At 33.7% G+C, this 27,809-nt stretch overlaps 2 protein-coding genes across 3 annotated transcripts in view; one reads left to right on the top strand and one right to left on the bottom strand.

Moving 5' to 3' along the window:
* The window catches only part of LOC124359397 (rap guanine nucleotide exchange factor 2), a 483,874-nt gene that overhangs the window by 93,321 nt on the left and 362,744 nt on the right, over positions 1–27,809 (top strand). The gene's annotated exons all lie outside the window — the stretch shown is intronic.
* Positions 299–27,632, bottom strand: LOC124359399 (condensin complex subunit 2-like). 2 transcript variants are annotated; one of them, XM_046812109.1, is made up of 2 exons: positions 27,488–27,632; positions 299–2,998 (listed from the first exon to the last, which is right to left on the bottom strand). In XM_046812109.1, exon 2 carries the CDS (start codon positions 2,910–2,912, stop codon positions 783–785), a length of 2,130 nt encoding a protein of 709 aa, XP_046668065.1. In that variant the 5' UTR covers positions 2,913–2,998; positions 27,488–27,632; the 3' UTR covers positions 299–782. The 2 variants fall into 2 exon arrangements, with proteins under 2 accessions (XP_046668065.1, XP_046668066.1); XM_046812110.1 differs by lacking the exon at positions 27,488–27,632 and adding an exon at positions 15,420–16,027.

Here is a 27,809-nt window from a genome sequence, read left to right as displayed (position 1 = left end):
TTGATAATTCTGGTTGCTGTTCTAGTTGGCCATGATTAAAGTTTGTACTTTAACATTTTCAAAATATACATCTAGAGGAAACCTTTAAATAGCTCCCAGTGTATATTCAGACCATCTATCTGTATTTGGAGGCTCCAAATAAAGTTAGTAATTAACTCACTCACTTTTTATTTGTAGAAGTAATGGAAAGAAATACTAGTAATATTACAAATGTTCAAATCAGTCTTTAAATTGTAGTTAAGTCTTCTATGTACAAGAAATTTTTACCCACATCACCAGACAATTAATTAATTCAACATTGATATAAAAAATAACATTTATTTATTCAATTAATTGGAAAATGTATTACAGAGTATTACAAAACAACAATTATATTCAGAAGTCAATTAAATACTAAACATTCTAAAAATAGAACTTAGCATTAACACTATAAAATAATTTTTACCCTTACTACTTGAATTTGACTTTGCCTACTCAACTGTGATAAAACGTTTTCAAACTATTTCCATTATTTGCTTAGAAAAATTAAACTACAAACAATACATTACAATAGTTTAAAGATAGTGTAAGTTATATCTATGGCTGTACCAATTATTAAATCATATTAATGTATGATATTCCTTAGCCAAGTTTAACTAAGATGATTGTTCCTAACTCATTTTTAAACAAAGAATATTTGATTAATTAGTTTTAACTAAGGAAGGCTTACACAATTTAAAAAATTACACTATTTTTTCCATAATACAACCACGCACAAAGGAAGTGCTTCATCGAGGCGTACATTAAAAATGTGTGTTATTTTCTTGTTTCACTACAATATCAGAAAGGTTTTCACAACCTTGTAGATCCAAACTATGCTCATTCGCTAATGTGAGAAGAGCAACAAAGGCTATGGCTGGAGAAACATCTTCTGCTGTTTTCTTTTCAAGAACAGAAGGTAACTTTTGTAAAATATCACTAAACTTAGTTTCTGGTCCAAAGGTGCTAACATTCTTTTTAATTTCTTGGTCAATAATTGTTAGTATACTATCTTTTAGATGCAACATATTCACCTGAATAGGCCTTGCAGAGTAAGTTATCGGCTGATAATTGACTAATTTAGGGGCTGGTACAAGGGAACCTTCATCAAATGTAGAAGAATCGTCTGCCAGCATCTCCACAGTTATGAGATTTTTATTTTCATTGTCACCTCCTGTATGTATTTGTTTCTGAAATCCAGGACTATGCAGCAGACCAACATCATAGAAGGCAGAGTTGAGGGGATCTTTAACCTCAGAGTTATCTGAATGCCCCACTTGTGGGCCTTCATAAAAAGAACTGTTCAAAGGATCTGAATAATTTGATATTTCTGAATTGTTATCATTTAAACAATTTGATTCAATATTTTTATCTTGATCTGTTGATACACCAACAAAAGAAAATGAGTTTGATCTGGTTTGTTCTTGTCCACAATGTCTTGATATATGGAACAATTCTATAAGTTCTTTCACTTCTATGTCAAGATCTTTAGGAATAATTAGTTTTTTATTCTTCCATCCTTTTTTAGTTCTATCTGAAAGAACAGTTTTTTTCGAACACTGCCTTTTTTTGATACTTTTATTCCATTTTTCATTTACTTCTGATACAGTGATATCATAAGAAATTTCTTTTGGCATTTTCTTCTTTTTTGGAAGATTACATTTTGTTTTCCTATTTTCAACTACTCTTGTTGGTCTCTTCCAAAATTCAGGTCCTGCCCAGTAGTAGACATTTTTAGTGTCCAGATAATTGTAGTCGTCAGCTTCTTTGAAAAGTAATTTCAATGCTTCAAATTGAGAGAGACCATTTCCTATCAATTCCATCTTTTCATTTATCCGGTGTATTGCTGTTGCTACAATGTCATAGCCTTCATCTAATTTCTTACCATCTTCATCATATTGATACTTATTGTCAATACAATAAGTATCTTGAAGATGTGTATCATCTTCAAAATCACTGGCACCATGTATTTCTTTTGGTGACATTTTTATATCATCAGTGATATCAACTTCATTGTTTTCACTCATTGCATCTAGATTATTCACAGAATCTGACAAGACAGATTGATGATCGATTTCCTTCATCTCTTTACGAAATACTTTTACCATTGGTAACGATAAGGTGCCTTCAGCTTTCAAAGGTATGTAATCCCTCTTAATAGGCCAATATTGGACATTATTTTCTAAAGTGAGGTGTAAAGTTTTAGGATCTCTTCTAGCTTTACTTAACAGTGCTCCTGGAATGGGCTCTATTTTGATAAAGTTGTCTTTAGGGTCTTTCCCTTTCAATTTTCGTTTCAATGTATCTGAAGAGACAATCATAGTTTTTTTGTTCAATTTTCTTCTCTCTTTATTCACACTGCACTCATTTTTCTCTCTTCTCTTATCAGCGTCTTCATCATTCTCAGTTTGTTTTTGCTTGTGGTATAAGATAACTTCATCAGCGAGTTTAGATACTTGTTTATGCAAAGCATCAACCCTATAGGAATATATCTTGGTCCCAGCATCTAAAGTACATGCTATTGCAGAGAAATCCGTTTGACGCTGAAGTAAAACTCCCATACAATCTATGAGTCTGAGAGCAAATGCATTCTTCGATGTGATTTTGTCCTCCGAACTCATCTCGAGACACTTCTGTATGTGCTCATTTAACTCCTCCTTTGTCATTGTGTGCATATATGCATCTTCAAGGTTTAAAAGCGTTGTATAATCAGTCGGTTTAGTATGTAGCTGACGGCCCACTGCTTCTTGAGGTATCTCATCTTCCTCTTCATCAGCAATACCAGGTATGTGGTTGCCACTAAGTAGTTCACTCGGAGTATTAATCTTTACTCTTTTCAAGACCACCAATGGCGTCAGACTGTTGTTTATTGTAGGAATTCCTTTAGAGTTCATATTGATAATGTAAAATTTGGGCTGTATAACTATTCAGCTATGTTGTATATGAAGTGAAACGGCTAGTCTTCAGTCTCTTCAGGAAACTGAAAATAAGATTACCGGTATTAATTTTAAGATGATAAAAAAATCACAAATATTCGTTTTAACACTCTGTACTCTTGGTAACAGTGTTCTGTACATATGTATCAATCACAATCAGATCATTGTCTCTAGTTAGGTATTGCATGTAATTCCTTGAATCCCATCCAACCATATACTGCATAGTAAATGTAACCTAATTTTTACCATATCATCACTTGTCTCAGTGATTTAAACAAATGGAATTTACTTCTTAAGGAAACCCAATACAATGTTTTAACACACCCTACAATTTTAAATTAAATATAATATGAGTGGTTGCATACATCATCTTTGAAATAATGCTCCAATAAATTATTCATAAGGTTTGACTAATTAGAAACAAAACAAAGCCGTACTTCCCACTGTGTGGAGGGATTTCATAATTTGATTTTCACATTGTTAATTTCTTTATAACCTACTTTGGAACCTTAATGTGAAATGCAACGACTACTCCAGAAATGCTATTAGATAAATAAAGTAGATAAATACTCTCATTATGCACTTGGAGAAGTAACCGATAAAATATAAAGTCCTCTCGGAAAACAGAAAGAAATGTACAGTTAAATTTATACAAAGAAAGAAACATTAGATGAACTAATGGAGATTGGAAAATGTAGATCTTCAGTCAACATCTCGTAAAACAGTAGAGGTAATTTAGTTGAATTATGATTTTGAATCTGGAGAGGCAGTAATGAAAATGCAATACATAGAAATAAAACATAAAAAATGTCCATAATATTAATTAGTGATTATGGTTAATCGATTGCCTTCTGGAATATTTCAAGACAAACAAAATAAATTGTATATCAAGTGAGTGTATTGCAATATTAATTAGTGATTAGGTAGTGGATATATTATTAAGAAGACAGTTCTCATAACTTATAGTACAATAAATACTACATACTGAAAAATGTACCATATTGATAAGAATTAAATAAGAGCCATCAGAGCCCTAATAAGTCCTTTTAAGCACATATTTGCATGCTCTCATAATTTAAGTACGAGCTTGTGGTACACTAAGAAGATAATCACGTATCATTTTAAAATTCGTTAATACTGTATTGGGTTTTCAGGCTTGAAATATGAAACTTAGTTCATTCTTATGCCATAAGTACTTGCTCAGAAATACTTTTAAAAATGTGACAACTTAATGTAAACCTGCAACAACTTTATCACGTGGAGGAGTGATAAATCATAAAACCTTACCATGTATTTGTATTGTTATACCACCATAAACTTTTAACTAAATAAACTGAATTTTGACTCACAAAGTGTTCGTGGCTGCAACCAAAAAATGAACATGTCTTCCTTAGACCGTTCAACATAATGTTAAGATTACCGATAATTTGTACGTTCTGGAAACAAGGCAGAAATGTGATAGTGTACAGACCATGTAACTGACTGATCTCAATAATTATCTGATCAGGTACTGATCGCGAGAGAAAAGAAGAGACCTGGATTCTGGCCTATCTGAAATTTGCAGGCGCTACTACTAGTATGTTGCCGCGCCTTGTTTCGTAATTCCATTATTGTTTCACTGTTCCATTGCTATGATAATCAATTCGCAGGGTTGGCTGTAGGGCGAAGCGCCTGAAATTACCGCGCGGCAACACACTAGTACACAGCTGTGCGCCGGTACGGGCCAGGTCTCTTCTTTTCTTTCGCCATCAGTATGTGGGAAACTACTGAACACCATGCTATGAAATATTATCTCAGGTTTCCAATAAAGAAAGGTTTGCTATCTAATCGCAGGGGTCTATCCCACTGGCCACAAAAATTGCAATAGAAAATATAATATCACATACTTCACAGTTAAATACCAGGAAATTTTAGAATACAATAATAACATAGTCACATAGTTGCTCGCTTAACAAAGGTGAATGAATGTTAAAGAATAGCCTCTGCATTTTTAATACGTATTAATAAAATCTCGAACATTTATGAACCAAAATCTTTTGAAATAATTCATCTTATAGCTCTGACTTATAAATGGTTGTTAAAAATTATACAAGACCTCAACTTAATAAACCCTTAAAGTTAGAACCTAATGAAATTTCAGAAAATAGAGGAAAAATTCCATGAAATATCCTGTGTATTGATTTTACCTATTCAATCAAATGCCAGGAAATGTTACATACATGATCTTGTAACTCCTTAGGTGTTTATTAAGAACTAAGATTTTGTATTAACTCTCACTTCAGATCTCTGAATATATATATAATATATATAAATATTATAAATATATATATATATATATATATATATATATATATATATATATATATATAAATGGCAATACAATTTATACAATTTAATGTAAATAAAAGTCGTTTGACAGGTATTTGGTCTTCCGATCATATGTTAGTTTGCTTATTTAAACGCATATGTGACAGATACGGCCAAATACAAAATAATTGAATCAGAAAAAGTAAGCGCTCTGTGGTGTAATGGTAGCACATTCACCCGGCAAGTGAGAGATCCGGGTTCGACTCCCGGCGGAGCAAGTACTTTTTGTGATTCAATGTTTATTGAAATTATATATATATATATATATATATATATTTATATATAGATCAAATACTAAAAATTACATAAAGATTTAAAAAAAAAGGTTTTTACTTTGGTATATAATGTGTAATTGACCAAAATAAAAATTGCACACAAACATGACATAGCTATGGTGAGAAGGGTTGATTCAATGTAATGTTGAGTTTAGCTCTCATTCACCTTCCTCTTAAGTGCAGCATCTGAAATCTGACCCTCTCACAGACTTGACTCATGGAATCAGGATTTCACGTTCATCTGAAGAGATTGAAAACTAGCCGATGACAAACACGCTCAAAACAAACATTTTGCATTTTTTTAACATCAAAGACATCTGGACTACAAAATAGCTCTGCTTGGTTTACCCAGCAGCCTTCCAGTGTAATCTAGATGAAGAGATGTCTCATTGTCTTGTCAGGTGCACAATTGAGTATAATATGAACGCAAAGCATGGCAGAGCAACCGAGGTTACTCCGCATCATATAGCTTTGGTGGGGAGGTTAGACTCAGTTTAAATGGACATAAACTTCAGATTCCAGGAGCCAAATTTGTCACAGTGACAGACTACATATATATTCCTGTGTTTGAAGTTTTTTTTTGACAGTGGAAGGATTGTGAAGAAAAACATAGTTTTTTGGTCAGGACCTATTGTGAATTGGCTAGTGCCCTCTGGTCAGTCGTAGGTGGTTAGTAAGACGAATGCACACGTATTGTGACCTGTATTCTGTAGTTCAGTTTTGATAATTAGTGGTTTTAGTTTTTTATTAAGTGCATGTTTTAGAGTTAGTGAAGTAGACATACAAAATGGTGATTGAGATTCCTGAACTATCCGTGTCACAACGCTCTGGTATGATTTGTTTATTTTAACCTAGTTTGTAATTATGTCTTAAGATCAGTATGCAGATCCCGAAATGTATGTTGCTAATTTTTAGTATCACTGAATGATGGCAAATGTCCGGAAAAATCCTGTTTCCTTTACGTATGTAGACTACAAAATATAGTGTAATCTAAGTGAAGAGATATTTTCATTGTGTCATCAGGTACACAGTTGAGTGCACACGATCTCTAAGCAAGGAGGAGCAACTAAGTTTTCTACACATAATGTAGCTACGGTGGGAAGAGTTGATTCATGTAAATGTTGAGTTAAGGACGGTGAACTGGAGCTAAACTCAACATTCACATTGGGAGTATTGTGGTCATTATTAAATTCTGAAGTTGATGCCAGATCCTAAGAAGCATATACCAAGATGGAAAGACTATGTAAAAAAAATGTTTAGATGTTAAATGGTTTAGTAGAATATTGAGTTCAAAATATAAATTTAATACACCAAAAATCAAGTAACCCTTCAATTGTTTATAAAATTATGTTTTTTAAACAGGATGTTTTTTTGTTATATTTTGCGTTTTTTGTGTTTTTTTTATATTCAAATATTAAGCTACCTTAATTAGCTACATATAATGTTATTTGTAAAATAACATTTTTAAGGAGACAAAATTATAAATTTTAATAATCTTGAATATGTACTGTTTTAGGGGTGGCCTGTAAAAATTGTTAAACCAGATAATTTAAAACCATATTATTCCATGAAAGATGACTTCAATTTTAATGATTGTATCACATTTAACATCTCCACAGCAGCATATACTGATCTGTGAACAGTTATGATATGAAATTTTAGCCGCCACAGCAGTCAATGTATTAAACTGAAAACTGTGATACCCCTTTAGCTTCATGTTTGTTGTTAACATTTTCATTGCAGCACGAGACATTTATGACAGAAGGCAGTCATGATACATGACCATGTACAGCACTCAATGTATTGAAAGAGACTCTAGGTTTGTCAATCCACCTACGGTAAAGCTAAGAACAATTTAAACCACTATAGTTTTAAAAGCAAAACTTGCTGATGTTGGTATAAAATACCAGAAGATTTTCAGTCGGAATATAAATCACAATTCCCCGTGAAATTTTGTGTTCTGACATTTGTCTGTAGTATACTATATCTGATATACAAACTTCTAATAAAAAACATTTTGAATATTGAAAGAATGATTGGATTGTTGTACCATTGATTGAATCTGTATTTTAGTGCTGAATCTGAATTCACCTCTAGATTTTATGAAACTCAAAGTATTCAATAAAGCGTTTAAAAAGTAAGAATAACTATCAAATATTTTTGAAAAAAGATTATTTTCAATCACAAGCTTGTGGGTAAACCCATATAAAGTCAAATATATGTAGAGTGTTCACAAAAGAACGTCGCAAACTTCTTTGGCTGATAGTACTTATTATTGCAAACAAAAAAATATCCTATAAACATGTTATTTAGCCGCTAGCCGCCATTTTGTATTTTTTATACAAAAACTAATATATTTAGAACTAGTGAAGACACAGATACCAAACTTTGCTTTAATAACAACAAAATGTTAACAAATATTAAGTCAAATAATGAAAAAACCCGGTATAGGTAAACAAATTTACAAAATACCAAATATTTAGTAATTTTTATACTAATTCCAACAGTACTTTTCTCAACATAATCTGCACGACCAATTAAAGTGCGCTTGCACAAGTCGGAATCAACAAATAGCTGATGCCTTAGAACTGGGACATGTTTGTAGCTCCTGGCTTGTACAAGTGTATCCTTAAAGTGGTCATGCTTGCTTATACATCAACAGATTTCATTGAGAAAGGTACCATTGGGATTGTAACAAAAATTGACAAATAGTTATAATCTTGTAAATTTTGTATATCTAATATATATATAAGTTTCAACTGACATAATCTTTGTTGCTCCCGCCTTGTGCAATTAAACCTCTAAAGTGATTGTGCTCACTAATGACAGATTTCGTTGAAAAAAAAAAAAACGGTTGGAATTTGTATAATTACTAAAAATTTGGTATTATGTAAATTTTTTCTAACTATGCTGGTTTTTTGTTATTATATTTTTAAAATGTTCAACAGGCACCATTTTGTTAAAGTAAATCATTATTTTGTAGCCTTTCCTCTTATTTATTGGTATTTGTGAGCAAAATTTGGCATCTGTTCTAGTTCTAGTTACTAGTTTTAGAGGTAATATTTTTTTATACAAAATGGTGGCTAGCGGCTTAACACTAAATTTGTTTAGACCTATGTTTATAGGACATATTTTGTTTGTAATGATAAGTATTATAAGCTACAGAAGTTTGTAACACCCTTTTGTCAACACCCTATGTATACTGGGTGTCTTAAAAGCCCCACCCTCTCCCTTAACTTTCTAATGAATAGAGATGGAATTCTTTAATTTGGGGCATATTTATATAACTAAATAAGGCGTTTATAATGTATGAAACTTTTTTACCCCCTCTCAAAAAATGGGGTAGCTTAGTAAGGTAAGTAGTAGGTAGGAAAGTAAAAAAATTTAAATAGGAATCCCTAGCATTGACATCTCATTTTAAAGTTATTATAAAAAGAAGAATTACACAAACTAAAGGTCTCTAATGTTACTCTATCAATTTTGGTGCCTAATTAAAGTTCAAATTGTTTTATAAAACTTCATCACTTGTGAATAATTTTGTAACGAAAAAATTGTACAAATCTTGACATCTCACCTGAAATTTATTCAGATGAGATGCTTGAAATGGCTACCATGTACTTCTTGACAAAAATTAAAATTTAGATTTGAAACAGCATCTCACATTTTATAAGATTTCAGGTGTGATGAGGTGGCAGGCATCTTGTGATTCTTGTCCTTAATTCACCGAGGTTTGTGGGCTTTGTGTCATAAATTTTACTTTTGAGAAACCTCCATATCGAGAAATGAAGTGCCAGTCACACTACCATAGCACCATGTTGACCTATCCATCTATACGGAAAATTTTGATCTAAGAATGTTCGGACAAGCACATTGTAATGTGGTGGAGCACTATCATGTTGAAATACAGGCTCGTAAGAACCTTGTACGATCTTATTTATTGCTGAAACAATGCCGTTTCATAACATGTCTAAGTATTTAACACAAGTTAAGTTACCATTCATTAAAAAACTACCCAAATTACCCAACAACAGAATTTCCCAAAATGCTTGTGCATACATTTATTTCTTGTGGCTGTTACATGTGGGCTTGAACCATACAATTGGGGATAACGTTTGTCCAATAACAACAGTTGTGACGATTGACTGTTCCAGGCAAAGCTTTATCACTAAAGCATATTAAATTATTAATATTCTCTTCAATCTCCTTCAACATTTCCTCACAAAACTGAAGTAGTCGGTCAAGATTGGATTCAGTTGTACTTTGTATGGGTGGAATTTGTCACGCTTTAACACTTTATGTACAGCTCCTTTTGATATTCCAACATCAAGCACCGTGGAACGCAGTGATTCATGTGTGTTTATGGCATAATTTGCTAAAACTTGAATTTGAACCCCTTCTACCATAATGACAGGATGTCCTGATTGTGGAGCATCTTTGACACTGAAAGTTGTTGAAAACTATACACCTAATGTACTAATGCCCTGTCTACTGGTTTCTTCATGAACACTTTCCTTAACTTCACCATAAAACAATATCAACTCAATTTTATCTACATTTGACAAAGCCAATTTTATTACATACGAAATAACAATGAAATATAACACAGTAACTGGACTGAATGTGTCTCACATACTAATTGGTAACCAATAGGAGATAACATGAAAGAAAATCCAACCATTGGTCTTCCAGGACTTCCTACTGGACTTAAGTCAGACAAAACAAAACCTGATAAATGCTATGTTATTTAAGGTTGGTGGTGTTTCTTGATTCTTGAAGTAACTTATTTTACAATTTCGTGTTTAAGATATCAAAATAACTAGTGAGTGAATCTTTATCCTCACAACTTTAATTAGCCACCACATTTTATAGAATAACATTTACAGATCTCTAGCACGTGATATTCTTCTTTTTTTATAATACCTTTAAAATAAGGTGTCACTTGCTAGGGGTTCTATTTAAAAATTTTGACTCACCCCCTAACTACGCTACTTTTGGAGACGGGGTCAAAAATGTCCATATATTAAAAACTCCTTAGTGGGCCATATAAACATACCCCAAAGTAAATCACTTCATCTCCATTCATAAGAAAGTCAATTATTGGGTACTTACTTACTTACTTACTTCGTACTTCCAATTCCGCAGGAGTTGGCCCAAACTGGGCTTCTGCAGGTCAAACTGCCCCAGGAAAGGGTCAGGGTGGGTAAGGTACAATGCCCTCACAGAATTCAAAAAATTCTTCTACACTGTAGAAACAATTTAAGACTAAAAAGTTCTTTAGCTCACACTTGAATTTTTTTATAGAATTTAAATCTTTTACACTAGAAGGCAGAACTTGAAAAATTTTGTTTCCAGAATAATAAGGGTTATTTTCAAAAATAGTAAGCCTATGGTATACAGCAAAATTGTTTCTATGCCTGGTGTTATACGAGTGAACATCATTTTGGTATTCAAGATTTTGTGTTTTAATATACACTGCACACTCATAGACATACAAACATGGTACTGTTAGGATATTTAAATCAATAAAAAGATTTCTACAGTGAGTCAGAGGCGGTAAACCCAGCATAGCTCTGACTGCTCTCTTTTTTTTTGCAAGGTAAAAATCTGTTTGATATTTGTTGTTTTGCCACCCCAGAGGATGATTGAATAGGATATGTGTGACTCAAGCAGGCAGTGGTATACGCTTTTGACTAGGTCTAAGTTATTGAGTCCAGAGAGACACCTAAGAACAAAGGTGCCCTTGGATAATTTTCCAGCGACTTTTCCCAACTGCCTGCCCCAGTCCATAACATCGTCCAACACCACTCCTAGCAGCTCAGATGACTCTGAGATATCCACTTCAGTGTCACCAATGAACAAGGATGGAGTCCAAAAGTTTTTTGAAATTTTCATTTGTTTGGTTTGGATGCAAATGCATTTTGTTTTTTCGGGGTTCATTTTAAGACTGTTTTTTGAAAAAAATTGGGCTAGTACATTTGTTTTGTGAAATAATTCTAATTCAAGAATTTCACAATCCCTACTTTTGGTCACAAGAGTGGTATCATCTGCAAACATGTAAAGGTTTTCTTTTGGAATTTGATTTGTGATGTCATTTATGTAGATCAAAAAAAGAAGGGGACCTAGAATTGACCCCTGTGGAACTCCATTTAGGATCAATTCTGGCTTAGACTGAAAGGTTTTGATTTTGGATTTTGTTTTGTGCATAATTTCAACTACCTGATACCTGTTTGACAGGTATGAGGCAAGCCAATCTCTGGCATAATTTTGAACGCCCAGGGCCGAAAGTTTGCCAATAAGAATTTCAGCATTGACACAATCAAAGGCCTTTGAGAGATCTGCAAAACAAGCCATTACAGTCTCACCAGCCTCCATTGCCCCAATGACACAATTCACAAAGTCAATAAGAGCCAATTTGGTTGATTTTGATTTTCGGAAACCATACTGTCTCTCCACCAGAAGCTTATTTGTCTCAAGGTAGTCAATCAGCTGGTTACAGATGGTTTTTTCAATGAATTTTGAGATCACTGGTAGGAGCGATATTGGACGATAATTACACACATCCATAACATCCCCCTTCTTAAAAAGAGGCTTGACCTTGGCAATCTTGCAGGCGTTTGGGAAGGTGCAGCTACTAATTGATGTGTTTACAAGATCCACCAGTGGTCGAGTAATTTCTTCCTGACAGAATTTGAGTGCCTTCATACAGAGGCCATCAACTCCAGAGGAAGTCTTAGGACTGAAGTTGACAAAGAGTTGTTTTATAGTTTTTTCATCAATTGTTTTAAAACTATCAAGTGTGAGGTTGTTTTCTACTTGGGCATGAACATGTACATCATGATTGACTTGTAGATCACCTTTAATTTCATTTGCAATGTTGATAAAAAATTTATTAAAGTGCTCACATATTTGAATTGGATTGTATATTTGTTTATTTTGATTTATGATGCACATGTTTTCAGAATTTGTTTTGCTTTTTCCTCTTATACCATTTACTATATTCCATGACTCTTTTGGTTTGTTATCAGATTCCTCAATCCTTTTGTTGTACCACTTAGCTTTTTCAGTTTTAAGATTGTCCCTGTATCTTTTAAGAGCAGCATTGTATCTTAATTTATTTTCTTCAGACTTAACATTTCTCCACAGGCTGTAGCAAGCTGTCATCTCATTCTTCAATCTTAAAACATCATTGCATTGCCACTTAATTTGTTGAGTTTCTCTTTCATAGACTTCTTTTACTGGGCATGATATGTTATAGTGATACAAAAATGTCTCAATGAATGATTCATATTTTTGGTTTACATCTGTCTCTCTGTCAAAATCAGTCCAACTTTCACCCTTGAGTCTAGCCTTTAATTCCATTAAATTGTTTTGATTTAGCTTTCTAATAGTCTTTTTAATTTTCTGATTTTTTTTATGGTTTATATCAAATTTTAAAACAATTCCATGATGATCAGATATAAAAGGTTCAATAACTGTACAGTTGCAGTTTTCCAGGCTGGTGATAAAATTATCAATGCATGTAGCTGAGTGTTCAGTTTCTCTCGTGGCCTCATTAATTGTGGTGATTAAGTCAAAACTTCTAATAATATTATTGAAATCGATTGTGTTATTGTTTGGCTCCAAGAGATTAATATTAAAATCACCTCCAATAATTACCTCAGTTTTCCCACCACCTAGATGTAGGTTTCTCAAGTAACTTGTGAGATTTGCTTTAAAAATGTCTATATCCCCATCCGGGCTTCTATACAGTGCACCTATAATAAAAATTTTATCATCAATTGACGCTTTAATTTCACAACACTCAAAGTTTTTTCTTTCTGATATTTTGTTTCCAAATTTAAGAATTTTTATGACTTTTGCACTGGTTTGATTTTTTCCAAAAACAGCTGTACCTCCCATTTTCATGTCATGTCTGCTAAAATTATTTAGAAGCTTGTAATTTTGAATTTGTATCATTTGAATTTTGTCATCATCAAGTCCGTGTTCCGTTACGAGAAAAAAATCTGGTTTTTGTTCATTTAGAAAAATTTCGTCAGCTGAGGTATTTTGCTATATAGACCCCTGACATTCAAGTGAATTATTTTAAAAGTTGAATTTTTTATTTTGGCAAATTTATTCCTCCTCCCACCTTTGTTTTTTCTCATGGCAATGTCAATGTCAACTGAGTCATTTAGGTCTGGTTTGGCTTTGAGCACTCCTTCAGGTTTTTTGTACAAGCAGACTGCTGGACCAGTGGGTCGACACATGCTATATAGCTTTCAATGACACCACTGAGGACATCTTTTCCCCTCCAATTCAAGTGTAGGCCATGCCTTGTATAGCATGACCTATCCATCAAAGAGTTGATGCCCAAAAAGGCCCACTTGTACTTTGTACATTTCTCTTTAAGTACCTCATTTTTGCTTTCTCAATAGGTTGTTGTGTTGAGGTAAGTCGTACCGGTATGGTGTTTCTACCCATACAACCCTTCCCTGCATCCCCTCAGCCAATGCATCCAGCCTAGGACCCAGCCTCTGAACACTCTCCTCAGTGACAAAATTTGTCCCCCCGACCATCACAAGATAATCCGAGGCCTCGGCCTCGCCAGTCACCGCCCCCGCTCTGTCAACCATGGACATGACAGGATCACCAGGCTTCGTATGATCTTCAATAAAACAAATTTTTCCCACCTCCGACCTCCCCAGTCTGAGCCCACAACCCCTACCATGACTGTCAGATACAACCCTCAAAACACACCCAGACCGAACCACCCCACCCCCAGACACATGTCCCCCCCACCCACTCTCCCCTCTCACATTCCCTTTTTTACCTCCCTTCCTCTTACCAGTAAGAGGGGGGAAGTCATTTAGGCTCTCCAGATTGTGCCTCTCTCCAAGAACCTCAAATGAGTTTGAGGTAGCGAGTGGCCCACCTCCCACACTCATTCGGCACACCCCCCCACGCCCGCGCCCCCCCACAACCCGCCACTCCCCACGGTCTTCCCTTGATTTTTCCGTTCTCATGTCCATGATCAACCCTCTTAAGCTAGACAGTTCTTTCTCATTTTTTTCAGCCTCCACAGCCAATTCCTGATTTTTTTTACATAAAATTTCATTTTTAGCTGTTAATTCCTTAACCTGCTCCTCGTACTTCCTAAGAAGTGTGTCAATATTTTTGCTACTAAGACTATGGTAAAACTCGATACACATGGGACAGGCCCACTGGTCTTTGGCTTTAATGTTAACAAATAGTGTTTTCTTAAGCTTACTACATGACTTTTCAGCATGATACCATCTACAACATATGTCACATGCTATTGAACCAGACTTTTCATCATCAATGGCCTCACCACATTTGCCACACTTTTCAACAATCATAGCTAACTTAACAAGCTTCGTCACTACGCTTACCTAAAAGTGCAATAGCCTAACTAATTTCGACAATCCTTTACTTTGGCTATTTGTAGTCTAATAGAAATAAAATAAAATATCTGCCAATTTAACAAGCTTGTCACTAATTTACTAAAATTACAATGGCTATAATTAGCCTAATATAATTTGTCAATATAAATAAAAGTCTAATATAAGAATTTGTAAAATGAAATTACAATGGCTATGAATGGCCTATTACAGTTTGTCAAGCAGTCTAAAAACATTTGTCATACTGTGTAAAGAACCAAGAATGAGACATTTTATTGCAATTAGACCTGTTTGTCAATAAACTTTATTGTTGAGTAATTTTGAGGGTTTTTTATCCAATTGGGTTTTTAATTTAGAAAAATGCTTCGGGCTAGGTTCGAAATCGGTGCCGGTGAAGATGAATATGAAATGGGTTAGGTTGTTACCTTGTACAGATTTAGAGAAAGGAAGGCAGTTCTCGATATTGATGTTTGTTTTGAAGTTGTAGTTACCAGTGTTTCCAGACCGCAAACATCGTAAAGTTACCTTGCCGATGTAGTTCAGTTTTTCCTAACCTCACTTTTGATGACCACGTTTTCAGATTTAAAGAAAAGTTATAATGATTCTTAAAATTTATTCACTCAGAATGAAGGATAATGCTGTTTTAGTTTGATTTTGATGGAAAGAAAGTTATAAAAACTGTTTGTTTCACTGATTCAAACGAATAAAACTTGAGTGAAAACGACAGACGACCAGCACTCGACACGGTTCACGGTCCGGTCTCAATTCACCCAATCTTTTAATTGGAATTTTAACTATTAGTAAACAGTTTTAAAACTGTTGTAGACTATCTTTTAGGTAGGGTGGGGAGGTGGTGGAACTTTTAAGTATACCTTTGTATATTAGACAATAAGTGGTGTAGCTTGAAAACTATTGAAGCTAAAGTGATAAAAATGTGCATTCTATTTAATTTAAAATGCTCTCTAATTTGATATATTACATGACTTATGTTTCATACATTTTAATTTTGTTTCACCCACAAATCGTTTTAGAAAAACCCAAAAAAGTCTCCTTATTTTTTTTTTTTTTTTTTTTTTTTTTTTAATATATGTGATATACACTATAACTGACCAAATACATGCCAAATTCAGAGTGGAACAAAAATTAGTTCTTTAAAAAAATACTTTGTTACCGGAGTACACAGTGGTCTGATGTGAGCTGCCATTGCTATGTACATTAGGTAAGATACAGTACTGTGTTCTATAATCAGGTATGAAATAATTATCTACCTTAACCAGATAATATTTTTTACATAATTTGGTTGATACCTTTAAATTTACATATTTAGTTACATTCTTAACAATTTTTAGACTACAATTTGTATTAGTAAAATGTCATTAGTAAGATTTTTAGTATTAGTAAATATTATTTTAACAATGTAGCTATTTTATGCATAAGTTTAGTATTGTGTGGCTATATCGGTTCAATGTTATCTTTTGTAATTCTTGGAAAGAATTTATTCAATTATACAGACAGGCTGGATCCTTAAAAGTGACATGTCTGTCCTGTTTTATGTAGGAACTTGCATCAACTAAACTAAGCCAACCAGCCAATCTCAATGCATTCAGTAGTCCCTCCTTTTTTGAAATAGTTATTGCAAGTGGAGTTAGTGGAGTTTTTTGCATAAAACATTTTTATTATTTTATACAAACAATTTTGTAGGCAAATATGGAATCAGAAAAAAACTGGGCGTTTATTTCTGACAGATGTTGAAATTGTTCTTCAATCCTTTTAATGAAGAAATCACAAAAAATGTACATCCCTAAGAACTAGTGTAATAGAATGGTGTGCTCTTTAGGTTTGGAAATACCCAGAGGTACGAAAATATATGATAAATGTAGAAAATATATTTTTGAAATAAACAAGACAGATGATGTTTAACCATGTTGTAATAAAAGCCTAGATGATTCTTTTACCGATCCTCAGTCGTCTTTAGAATATTTAAATAAATCACTTGAACTTATAGGTGAGTCCCGCTAAAGAAGAAAAAGATAAATGTCCATAGCTACACAACTAAAAAAATGGACAAAATAAAAATAAGTTTAGTAAAGAATTTATTACAAGTAGAAAACCAAGAAAAACAAGCTGTTTGTGAGCAGTTAGAAGAATCATAAATCATTCAACAGCCAAAAGAAAAATTTGCAAACACAACCAAAAGAAGTGAAAAACAACACAATCAATTTCACAATTTTGACAAAATTACTACAAAACAATTTTGTCTCTTTTACTAATGAGCTAGAGTAGCAAACATTTAGAAGTTGAGTTTGGGGTAAGTAATTACATGGCCTGTGCTGTAAAAATATTAGTTACAGAAAAGGGCATACTTCCAACCCCAGACCCTAGATCTGGAAGAACTTTGAAAGAGAATGTTGCAGAATCTGTGAAATTAACTATCCAGAACTTGATTTCACTATCATATCAGTGATCTTCTAAATAAAATTGATAAACAAAACTCCTCATATAAATGCTGCCTAAGTGATCTCACTCATTCAAGTAATGAACTTCAGTTACTTTCAACGAAGCTTGACTTAGAAAAGGAACAGAGAAGGAACGAAATGAAACAACTCTTTTAAAATCCTGGGACGAATCGAACGTTGAGATTGTCGACCCTTAAAAAACAAGTCCAATCGTTGTTTGACGAACTAACGGCAGCGAGAGCTTCACATCTCAACCGCTCATCGCCGAGAACAACACCCTTGTCTGACTGACGATGTTCGCAGTATTAAAGCCAAGCTTTTGTTGTCGTCTGAGTCCAATGAAAAAAACGATTTAACTATAAAAAATCTCAGTTATAAGCTAGATTTACTAACTGCTGAACTCAGTGTAAATAGTATTAGTGACAAAAAATGTAGTTCTTACAAATGGGTTGAGGAGCATATTTATTTCGGATTATTTTTCAGCTATTGCTAATAGTGTGAAGGGTAGAGATGAAATTTTATTGTTTAAACCCAGCTGTTTCTCATTTGTTAAAAGTTGGTACACCTGAGGCGATTAATGACACTTTGTCCAACTCCACTTTCAATAATGCCAAGTATGTATTTCTTTGTGTAAATAACAGTGTTGATAAGCAGAGAGCTGACTCTGGAACACACTGGTCCCTTTTATTTTATTGATCGAGGTGTATGTAAGGCTTACCACATTGACTCTGTTTTGGGTGTAAATTTGAGCTCAGCAGTAAACATTTTAAGAAATTTAAATGTACCTCAATCTAGTCTAGTAGAGATCAAATGTTCAACAGCAGGCGAATGATTTTGAATGTGGTCTCAATGTAATTGTCAATGCAAAATTCATTGTTAATTTACTATTGTTCTCCTAGACGTAAGGAAGAATTCACTGATTGGTTCTATTGTAATGTTGTAACTTTACCTGACTGTCCATCACCTGCCCTCAACTCTGTCATACCTTCGAGCACTCCTTCTCACAGCCAGTCGCAATCATCCCCCCCTCAGTTAGATAACAATACTCATACTACTAGCTGTAAAGTTGACACTGTAAAAACTTGTTAGATGTAAAGGTGACAAGTGGAAACTTGTAAAATCAAATTCAAAGCGTAAACGATCTAAACAAACAAAACTTCCTCGGCAAGAAGTGTCAATCGAGTGCGGGAATAAATATGCTGTCCTGAGTGATATTGATGTTGACGACTGTACAGAGTTAAACACGACCCCTGGTGTATGCGGGACTTCTCTAAGCCAGCTAAGGAGCTCTCAGTGATATCTCATTCCTCTGTCTCTGTAACAGATCGAAATCAGCCAAAAAGAGAAAAACATACATGCAAATAAAAGTAATGTTAGCGATAGCCCCTTGACTGTTAATGATATTTCATGTAATGAAAACCTAAGTTGTAATGAGTTACCTTTAAAATCATGTTTGATTATTGGTGATTCGTTATTGAGATACTCGGGCAAGCAGTGTTCCGACTTAGGTGCTACAATTGATATGAATCCTGGAGCCAGAATACGTACAATAAAGCAGAAACTTATGTCTTATCTAAATGAAAAGCCTAAGGTTATTTATTTAAATGTTGGCACTAATGATGTACCCTTGTGCTATAATGGTGGACCTGGTTATAACGGGGGGTGTGGCAAACGTTTAATTCTAGATTCTATGGCAGATCTTTTGTATACTGTTAAAACTAAGTTCCCTACTTCTAAGGTATTTTTAAATTGTATTCCAATAAGGCGTGATTTGAAGTATGGTACTCTGTGCATGTTGAATGAGCAGATAGAGTTGAATTGTGTTTCAACTTTGGAGTACAGTATGTTGATTTAAACTTTTGCTTAAGACTGCGTCACCTTGCAAGGGATGGTAGACATCTGAATAAGAGGGTAATTTTCTACTGGGTTTCATAATGCATCAGATTCTTTGTAAGATAAATGCTCATAAGGACGAAACACAATCCTTTGAACCAGGTACACCCTGAACCTGATACTCCTACTGCTCCTGAGAAACTAAACCTTATACACCTGAACCCGAACCAGATACTCCTGCTCTCACGTCGGGAAACGATTTCAACGCCTCATCCCAATCCCCCATCTTAGCAACTACGTGACTTTTCCCCCCGTTGCTTCAGTCCAGGTGATGTACGCAACGGCTTTCATAATAGCTCCCTGAAGGTCCTTCATCAGAATATACGGGGTTTAAATTCTAATTATGGAAACTCTCCAGCTTTTCATTCAGGAAGAAAATCCAATGGTGGTGTGTATTAGTGAGCATCACGTTAACCAATTCGGCATTTTGCAATTGGATGGTTATGTGATGGCAAGTTCGTTCTGTAGATCCGGAATGGAGAAGGGTGGAGTTGCTCTCTTCATTAAACCAGATGCTTCCTTTTCCCTTATTGATGTCTCTAACTACTGCGTTGAAGGTTTCTGTGAATTGGTGGCCATTTCTGTTGAGCTAGGCAGTGGAAAACTTTATATAGTTGGGGTATATAGACCCCCCCCTTAATTGCAAGGAGGTCTTCTACAAAAATATTTATGATTGTCTTTCACAGGTTATGAAAGGGAGTGCAAATACAATTGTCCTGGGCGATTTCAAATATTGATTTAGCGGGTTCTTCCAACGACTCCAAAACTATACTAAACGATATGCTGTCCTTTGGTCTTCGCCAAACCATTCGTTCGTATACACGAGAGTTTAAGAAGTCTAGGACCCTGATTGATCATATATACACAGATATACCTGAACCCTGTTTTTTTCGAGCTCTGTTTATAGTGTCATACTTAAGTGACCATCATGCACAGGCTGCAATTGTTGGCTCTCAATCATCTTCAAAGTCATCCCCAGCTCTTTTCCGCTACAACCGTGTTTTTCTCAGAGGAAAACATTAGTCTCTTCAAATATTACTTGAATAAGGAAAACTGGGCTGATTTGTATTCATTGACTGACTTAAATGCAAAGTTTGAGCTGTTCTTGAGTCACATTGACTATTATTTCAACGTTTGTTTCCCCTTGGTCAGGAGAAAAGGTCCCTTCAGAGAGTAGGGACAAGTGTAGGATTAAGCTAGATGGTGAGGCAATAAGGGTTAGGGAACAGTTAAGATCCTCTTACTTGGAATCGAAAGATTTGCCTTCTGTCCACCCCCTTAGGCAAAGATATCTTGGCCTCAAGAAGTTGTATCGTAAGCTCATTCTGAAACTCAAGTCTGATAGTGTGGCTAAGCGGCTCAGAACGTCATCTAATAAAACCAAAACACTTTGGGGGATCGTTAATCAGAGTCGAGGTTCACATGACTTTTAAAAAGTACCAAAAACCAGAAATCAGGAATAATTTAGGAGAGGTTGTTAATGATCCCTCAGAAGTGTGTAATATTTTCAATGATTATTTCCTTAATGTGGGTGATAAGTCCAACAAGGTTCCGCCTAATATTAGCTCTCTTCTGCCTTGAGCACATGTCCCTCTGAATTCGTTTTTTCTTGTCGCCTACTAATCCTATGGAGATTGCTGAGTCGGTTTCGCAGCCTAAAATCAAAGAATTCCGCTGTGGTTCAGATGGAATATCATCTGCTTTGTTGAAAAAACGTAGTCTTAGAGCTGGCAGAGGCCACTCAGTGAATTGATTAATCATTCATTTTCAATGGGTATATTTCCTGACTGTTTGAAACTCGCTATGGTCACCCACCCTTTGTACAAGAAAGGCTGCAATCTGGACTGTTCAAATTACAGGCCGATTTCTGTAGTTTCAACCTTCTCTAAAGTTATAGAGAAAAATAGTATTAAAAAGGCTTTGGAGTTTCCTACAGCACAACAAGCTGATGTTTCAACATCAATATGGGTTCACCCAAGGGAAAAGTACTGTTGACGCAATGTTCTGTGTCGTGCAGAACATTGTTGATACTATTGGTCTAGTGGCTTATTTTTTGATTTAACTAAAGCCTTTGATTTAGTTGATCACGTTCTTCTTCTAAATAAATTGTCTATCATGGGGATTAGAGGTGTCGCACTTCAGTGGTTTCAATCATATCTGGTCAAAAGGGCACAGTTTGTTAAGGTGAGTTCTATTAATGCGTCAAATAACATCTGCAATAGGTTTTCCACGAAAGGAACTATCAGCAAGGGCGTGCCCCAAGGTTCAATTTTGGGCCCTGTCCTTTTTTTAATCTTTATCAACGATCTTTGTAAGGGCTTAACTGTGCCAAACTTGTGCCTATATGCAGATGACACGTCACTAACGTTTTCTATTCCTCCAGAGATCACCTGGAACTCGACACATTCTTAGAAGGGAATGCACTTGTTAATTGGCTTGAGCAAAACAGTCTTCAGGTAAATGTCTCAAAAACTACACTCATTGAATTTTCAATTAACAGCCATTCAAGCAAAAGTTTGCTCAGTATTCATTTGGGGTGATGAAGCTGTTTTTCTCAGAATGCTCCGTAAAAATTTCTTGGCCTTATTATTGACTGCAATTTGTCTTTCCATCTCCACATAGAGCATGTATGTAGGAAGCTGAGTCAGGGTATTTTGTGCTCAGAAATCTGGCTCGTTTCGCATCAACTGAAATTCTTACTGCTACTTATTATGGCATCATCTATCCATTCATATCTTACGGGGTTTCCATTTGGGGTTCTGAAAGCACCAAAAACTAAGTCTGTGTTTTAGGCTTCAAAAGAAAGCTTTAAGAATAATTTGTCATGTCCCATCCAGAACCTCATGTGCTAACCTTTTTTCCTCCAACAAACTTTTTAACTTTTCCTTCCATTTATATTCTGGAAACCTTATCATTTCTTCATAAAAACTTTCACCTTTTTAATAGAATTTTTTTCCGACTCACATGTATGGAACAAGAAGTAAACCCAGATGCATTATGAAATATCCCGCCACACTCCACCTCATTTTTTGAAAATCATTTAAAATATTTCAGCAGTAATTCTTTTTAACAGTCTTCCATTAAGCTTAAGATTAGTCCAAGATTACACAGTTTTTAGAAAAAAATTGAAATGGTTGTTGATCGAGAAGGCTTACTATTCTGTTAAGGACTTTTTAGATGATAAGATAGTGTAAACTTGAAAAAGTAAAATTATTTTATTGAGAGACAATTATTATATTTTGTTATGATTTGTTGTTGACTTGGCATATACATTGTTAACTCTGTCTACATGCTGAATAAAGAATTTGAATTTGTGAAAGATTTTTATAATTCTGATGACGTTAGCGATGACGGGTAAAAAAGATTATGTTACCATTAGAAATAAAGATGGAAAGGTCAAAATACAAAATCGATTAGTTTTAGCAAATTTAAAAGAAATATATCAACTATTTAAGAAAACATTCCCCACAAGCCGAATAGGTTTTTCACAGTTTTGTGAACTTAGGCCCAAGAACTATATACTAGCTGGAAAAAGTGGAACTCATTCTGTGTGCATGTGCACATTGCACCAGAACATCAAGTCAATGATGACTGGAGCAAAAATGTAACATTTTGTCTTGGAAGATGAAACCTCATTGAAATTTTACCACTCCTGTCTGGGCCAAGGTAACGTGTAATCCACCTTCTCAGCACTTTTATATGAATGTACGTAAAGAATGCCCTGGTGGTTGTTATCTGGAAGTTGTATAAAACATTTAACAGTGAAATAATAAATGAAGTGACTTACAAAAAGTGGGTAGCTGTAAATAGGTTTTTAATGGAAACAGTAGTAAAAGTAAATTAGTTTTAGTAGCAGTAGTAAATTTTCCCTCGGATAATATTAGCAATATTGACTTTGAGTTCTGTACAACGGAAGATTATGAAGAGGTTAAAAGATACTAGCTTCCTCGGCTTGGTGAATGAAAGGCAATTGTAGGAACACAAAAGTGTCATTCATTTATACCATTCTCAGAAAATCAAATTATTGTCAAGCCTTATTACTTCAGTCAGGATGAATCCCTTGATTGTGTATTGTCAGTGTACCAATTAACACCAACTGGTTTGGATCATATCACGTCTGGTTTTGTGAAAGTAGCATATGAAAACTCTTGGTGGCTGGGATGTATTAAGACAAAAATAATAACAAAATGTATAGGGTAAATTTTTACACCCATAAGGTCCATCTCATTATTTCTTCTACCCACAACAAAGAGATGTATTAGAGGTGCCAGGAAACACTCTTTTGCAAAAGGTGGACCCAACAACAGCAACAGGAACACTGTACAGCTTAAGCTTAATTCTTCTCTTGCTTTGGAAAAATATCTTAGAAGAGTGTAAAAAAATGTTATGAAATTATATATGAGGAATAATTGTGATTAGTGTGAAGGGTACAATTAATGTTAATTTTATAGTTTGCTGTAACAGTAGCCTAATAGTGCATTGCAATAAAGACTAAATGATTCAAGGTTACTACTTTTAAACAAAATTTTAGTACTAAAATAGTTGAAAACATTTTCCTAACCAAATTAGATATACAACATTATCTGGTTCTTAGATAATTATTTCGTACATGATTAAGGAACACAGTACCTTACCTAATGTACATAGCAATGGCAGCTCACACCAGACCACTGTGTACTCTGGTAACAAAATATTTTTTTTTTTTATAAGAACCTATTTTCGTTCCATTCTGACATTTTGTAGGTATATAGTCAGTTATAGTGTAAATAACATGTTTTTCTTTCTTTCAAAAAAATTGAAGGAGACTTTTTTGGGTTTTTCACAAACCATTTTTGGGGGGAAATTTGAACACTTTAGCTTCAATAGTCTTTAAGCTACATTACAGTACTTACCAAATATTAAGACATGGCCAAAAACTGCCTTTTTGTGGATTTGTAAAAGCTTATTACTTATATAATCAAAAGGAAGAAAAATGTAAAATTTTGCATTTTAACTAGTCTTGGTAGGTACAACTTCTATACAACAAAATTATGAAAATTTATGAGGTCAAGGTCCAGACCATTGGTTGATTTGACATGGAATGACCTGAACGTATTTTAAAATAATCTTTTATTTAAAAAATATTTGACAGTTATCTTACTTTTTGAATGCTTTATTGAATAGGCCTACTTTGAGTTTCATAAAATCTGGAGATTCAGCACTATAATAAAGTTTCAACCAATGGTTCAACCACCCAATCTTTCTTTCAATATTCAAAATGGTTTTTATTAAAAACACTGACAAATATGTACATTATCTTTATACATGTGGTGAGTTTGGGGCACCCTACTTCTATCTGTTGCACAAGTTTTTTGTGAAGACCCACAAAAGTTCTCTGCAATATACACATTGCTCAGAAAACTTCACCACACCCAAAAACCTCATAAGTTAGCCTATAACAAAATAATCAGTGTCATACTGTTCTGGGTGGTTGAAGACTGATCATCGCCCAAGTCTACTCTTTTGGATCTACCGTAACATTACACAAATACAAGTCAATGTTTTGGGCAACTTTATAATGTAGAATAAAACTTTTACGATATCTGTATGCTTGTTCATTTCAATTGTTTGTTTACATATTTGAATGTTATCCAAATTTCAATTTTAATCTTTAATCTTTTAATGTTTACTTATTTTTAACAAGAATTTTAGATGCTGTTTCTGCTATTTTATTATTAAGCACTTATATTTAAAAAAAAGTAAACATTGTATCAAAACGGTTTTATTAAAATGATGGTGATAAAATTATAAAACTAAACAAAATATTCATAAGATTCCACTATTAATACTAAAACCTACATCAAAATGTTATCAAAACTAGATCATCTGGGTATGATCTTTGTGAGATGGGCAAACCCACCTCATAAGTATACATACAGACTCGCTTGCCGACTGAATTACAAAGTGGAGTATGAGGTTTCATTGTTTCTGAAACATTAAACACACTTAAGAGGTTCCAAATTCATTTAATTACCGGTAACAGATAAGTGACCTCCTTCAAATCACATCTGTACAGTTCAGTGTATATTGTTGGGGGAAAGTTTCACATTCAACAACTGTTTTACAAAAACTAATTCCCCACAGCGAGGCCAGAATATTTCAGGAAATGAATTGTGTTAACAAAAGGCACAGAGTGATGCAGAAAAAAATTGAAATAGAAACCTTTTTAAACTTGTAGAAAATGTAAAAATATTATCTATTTAAATACTGTAAGTCTAAAACTTCAACGATAAAATTTCAGATATAAACTTAGTACTGTACAAGTACTCTTGACATGAAAGTCAAGGATGACATATAAATTGATGAACATTTTATGGATCTCAACATTTAGTAAAAATTCTCAAAAATATATTAAATCCATCAAAATAACCATAAATAGATTTTCTATGAAATCACTACAACAGTAGACCAATACTATAGGTCTTGTAGTATTTATACATGCCAGGTACTATTATATATATCGAAATTGGCAAACGATATTAATTAATCATAACCATCGATATAATCAATCGATACTGATTTTAATTGCTTTGACAAATTGATGAGTACAAAATTGGAAAATGGAAATATAACAAAGGGTGGTTGTTAGAAGGAACCTGGGTTCTAGGTTTAATTGAAACTATACCAGAAGGACAAAAATGTGGGGGTAGGTATAGAATTGATTGAAATTTGCCCTGAAAACAAACGAGACGCTAAAACCCTCATTCCTCTCATATTAAAATATGTAAAGCCTGGAACAATCATAGTCACAGACATGTGAAAAGCGTATTTTGGATTGAGTGATTGTGGTTTTGTCCATTTTACTGTCAACCATAGTGAAAACTTTTTAGACCCAGTAACCGGTGTCAACACTCAGACAGTTGAAATTTTGTAGAGAGCCTTAAACGCAGTTTAAAAGATGAGATACCAGCCGATCTTCTCGAAGATCATCTCTGTGATTATATATATCGAAGAGAGGTACAATTCTCTGAAGAGGACGCGCTCAACCATTTCCTAAAAGCGTTTAAAAATTGCTACCCAGGAGAAAACATGTAGACAGTTCAACAAGTTTCCATTTTCTATTCCAATGATTGTTCTGTTATCATTTATTTTTCCATTCCAAATGTGTGTTATCATATTTTAATTATTTATGACTTTTCCTATTTAAGTTTATAATAATTTGTTTGGTCGTTCTGGTTAATTTATTATTTACGTTATTTCTTAATTATTTATGAGTTTTCCTCTTTTGTTATAATAATTTGTTTTATTGTTCTCGTTCTGGTTCTTTTAATGTTAATGTCAATTCTTAATAATTTAGGAGTTTCCTAATTTTGGTTATAATAATTAGTTTGATCGTTCTGGTTTATTTATTATTTATGACATCATCGTTGTAAATATTAAATTCACATTTTAATTAAAAACATTATTGTTATTGCGGACTATAGAAATGTTTATATCGATTGATAGTCTAGGATTCAAGATGCAAATATTAGATATCAATGATTATATTCTTCAAAATAAATAAACCGAGTCCGCTTATCGTACCCTACCCAAATACTTAATACTTTACATGGCCAAACTTAATAAATGTTCAACTTATGTAACAATAGGCTACATTATAGTTAATCATTTAATACTTTATTATTTAACACTCAGTATATTATTGTGCTGTTTTGAACTTATTTACACTACACAGCTATAATTCATAAGGAAGTAAAAAAAGTATAATTTGGGTTATTTTTCCATGTAACTATTAAGATCTTAACTGTTTTATAAGCTTTAATAGTATTTATTCAGTTAAGTAACTTGAATCCTTATCCACATAAATATAAGGCTAATAATACATAACCTAGGCTAATAATAAGTTAGTTCTAAGTGTGCACAGTTGACTACATTTACCTATTATTGGTAATTTGTTATTATTGAGTGGTATTCTTTAGGAAATATTCTGATCCTATCTACATGAAAACCTAAATAAGTTATAAAGTCTGACAAAAGGGTGAAAATGTGAACTTGACTGTCAACATCAAAGCAAATGTTTAACTTGCAATCTTTAAATTACATAAATATAAAACCAGTTAAATACTCAAATATACTTAATTAATTTTAACATTTCTTAAAAATACCTGATTCAAGAAATAAGAGGAGGTAGTAAGTCGGTGAATAAACTCTAAATTTACAGCATAGAGTAAACTTAACATAAACACGTAGAATTAGGTAGGATTGAAATTACGCAATATACTTCAATAAGGGTATGATTTAAAAAACAAACAACAATTTAGCTGGTCAACTGATCACAAAAATAAGAAGCATGGAGTAATACACGTATGTAGAGTACGAGTACGTATATAATTATACGTTACCATAAAGTAGATAAGAAGAGTTTCATAAGCAGTGTGTTAATACTATCGATACAAGCGATTAATGTACAGATATATGTATATGACT

Source organism: Homalodisca vitripennis, chromosome 4 (assembly GCF_021130785.1).
Source record: "Homalodisca vitripennis isolate AUS2020 chromosome 4, UT_GWSS_2.1, whole genome shotgun sequence".
NCBI lineage: Eukaryota > Metazoa > Arthropoda > Insecta > Hemiptera > Cicadellidae > Homalodisca > Homalodisca vitripennis.
Note: the sequence above shows the minus strand (reverse complement) of the source record. Positions and strands in the feature narration are given on the sequence as shown.

What these genes read in the sequence shown, in the direction of transcription:
- LOC124359399 (XM_046812109.1), bottom strand. Translation starts at nt 2,912, where the DNA reads ATGAACTCTAAAGGAATTCCTACAATAAACAACAGTCTGACGCCATTG.